Source organism: Pinus tabuliformis, chromosome 1_2, assembly GCF_031772625.1.
Source record: "Pinus tabuliformis cultivar Carrire ecotype Pingquan chromosome 1_2, CPIR1, whole genome shotgun sequence".
NCBI classification, from domain to species: domain Eukaryota; kingdom Viridiplantae; phylum Streptophyta; class Pinopsida; order Pinales; family Pinaceae; genus Pinus; species Pinus tabuliformis.
In genome coordinates, this window is record NC_142298.1 from 574,521,157 (window position 1) to 574,523,435 (window position 2,279).

General features: G+C 37.7%; 1 protein-coding gene across 1 annotated transcript; it reads right to left on the reverse strand.

Moving 5' to 3' along the window:
• Positions 1-394: 394 nt before the first annotated feature.
• On the reverse strand, positions 395-2,058 carry LOC149206900 (uncharacterized). Its single transcript, XM_089393818.1, has 2 exons — positions 1,138-2,058; positions 395-1,028 (listed from the first exon to the last, which is right to left on the reverse strand). The coding sequence occupies exons 1-2, from the start codon at positions 1,822-1,824 to the stop codon at positions 906-908; spliced, it is 810 nt and encodes a 269-aa protein (XP_089249944.1). The 5' UTR covers positions 1,825-2,058; the 3' UTR covers positions 395-905.
• Positions 2,059-2,279: the final 221 nt, after the last annotated feature.

Below are 2,279 nucleotides of genomic sequence, written 5' to 3' on the forward strand. Positions count from 1 at the left end.
TCTCTAACATGTGAGGACAGGTCTAAGGTCTAGTTTTCAGACTTTTCATACCTCTCTAGGAAAGTTCTCATCTCGTATGTCCAGAGGAAAGTTCTCACCTCGTATGTCCATGAAAACGTAACAAAAAATCTAAAATCTGTTAGAATAATTAAATCTTTCAATTTTCTTAATAACTATGCTGCATTATCATAAGTTTTATAACTTTTTCCAGTACACTCGATTTATTTTCTTTAACAAAAGTGAATTAACTATAAACCAGAGCCTTTCCTCATGTGAATAATGAACTTCTGAGTTTTCTATTAAATTAATCAGAACAATTCTCTTTCATTATCTCTTATTGAAATCTTACATATCTTGTGCCTAGGTCATGGTAGATCCGTTAAACTGACTCACTGAACCACCCTGAGATAAAGGAAACTGAAATGTTGAAAGATAGAGAGGGATAGCTATCTCATATTGACTAAACTCTTGATACGCACCACCTTACAACTCATTTGGGGAAGTTTTCTCTAATCTTTTGTATTTAATAGACTGCATTCCATTTTTCATCTATTTTTTTGCTTGGATTTTAATCCAACAAACATTATCTGCAGCATCTGAAAATTACGCGTTCATTCTTCGATGATAGCCTGGACATATAAAACCGCTAAGAGAGAAGACACAGGGAAGGAAAAGAAGCAGAATGAAACAATTCTAAGAGAACATACTATATCATGTCCACTGAAACGCTATAGGTATATTTCCACCGAAAGAGTACATAATTGTCATGTCCATTGAAGTATAAGATATCACTAATCTGAAGAAAAATAAATGATATAGATAACTTCTAGGAAGAGGTTACCTGTATTTTCTTTCCTTTGCGCTAACAAAAGTAAATTAAATTAGTGAACTGATGAGCTACGTGATCATGATTTCTTGAATAACAATTCCTCTAACTCTCGGTTTCTCTCCTCCAATTGTTTTATGTTCCTCTTCAGTTCAATAACGTAGTCTTTTGTTTGAAGAAGCACAGTAGCTCTGCTTGCATTCTATTTCAGACAACAATTAACAGCTGAAGAATTAGATCCACTAACCATATTATACACACGAACAAGATTTCAAAGCTGGAAAAATGAAAGATGTTAACAGAAACCATACCTTGGGCTTTATGGGCACTAATGCCCGTAAAGCAGAGAACACATCACTCATCTGTTCTCGCCTCTTGCGTTCTGCTACAACATGGTGGATAGCAAGCTTGTCGTAATTACTGCTTATGACCACGCTCGGTTCGCCACAATTATTGTTATAACTTGGGGGTCGAAGGATTTTGTGGTTGTTGATGTCATTCAAAAAACGGATAAACCGCTTCTGCAAAGACCAGTATTTTTTTGGCTTGCCGTAACGTGGTAAATCGGGGTTTACAGCCTTCCATTTAATAAACGCGCTGTCGTTTTTCTTACCAAAAGATAACCCTAAGTCCTTCCAGTTAACGTGGATCACTTCAGGGGAATGTAAAACAATAGATTCCTCCTCTTGCAGTGAGGGTTGCTCGTTATAAATGGCGATCTGACACTGTGGAAGGAGATCCGACCAAACGAGATCACTAGAGGACGGAGAAGAGAAAGGGGCGCAGGGATAATCGGTAGCAACAGATTCGAGTAAATCTGGTTGCCAGTCGGGCGGGGGCTGGAGAGTGTCAAGTTCACAAACGCGGTAATCATCAATTATGCTGCGATCTATAGCTTCCAGAGAAGTTGTATAGATGCCATCTAATAAGAATTTCGGAGAAGCCGTTCGAGAAGACATGTTATCTACAAGTTCAGGAACTTGCAGGAGGGCAAACATGGAATTGTGATTCACTTTATGGCATGCCAAGTGTGGAATTTATAATGAAATCTTTCAATGGAAAATACTGTAATTACCTCAATAGATTCCGAAGGTAGCGAAGATGGACTTACAGGTGGGCTGGGTAGGAGCCAAAACCGATCCGCGATTACTTTATTGTTTATTGCCGAATGGTTGTCGAAGACCTATAAAGGATTTCCAGAGATATGCAGAGTTAACAACAGTTTTTCAATATAGAGTTGCACATAGAGTTGACAAATACAGGTTGCGTGTCCATGTGGTATATAAGACAGACACTCAACTATGCGCGTGGTCGTAATTTTGAGTTTTTTTAATAGCCGATAATTTTCATTGACCAGGTGATAGAGGGTGCTGATGTTATAGTATTTCAGTTTATGTAGATGAAAAAAGTCGGTTAGAATATTAGGCCAGGTTCAATATATTAAACCAGAATT

Coding starts and splice junctions, on each gene's coding strand:
- LOC149206900 (XM_089393818.1), bottom strand. CDS start 1,824: ATGTTTGCCCTCCTGCAAGTTCCTGAACTTGTAGATAACATGTCTTCT. Junction 1,029..1,137: donor TAGTGCCCATAAAGCCCAAG/GTATGGTTTCTG, acceptor TGTCTGAAATAG/AATGCAAGCAGAGCTACTGT.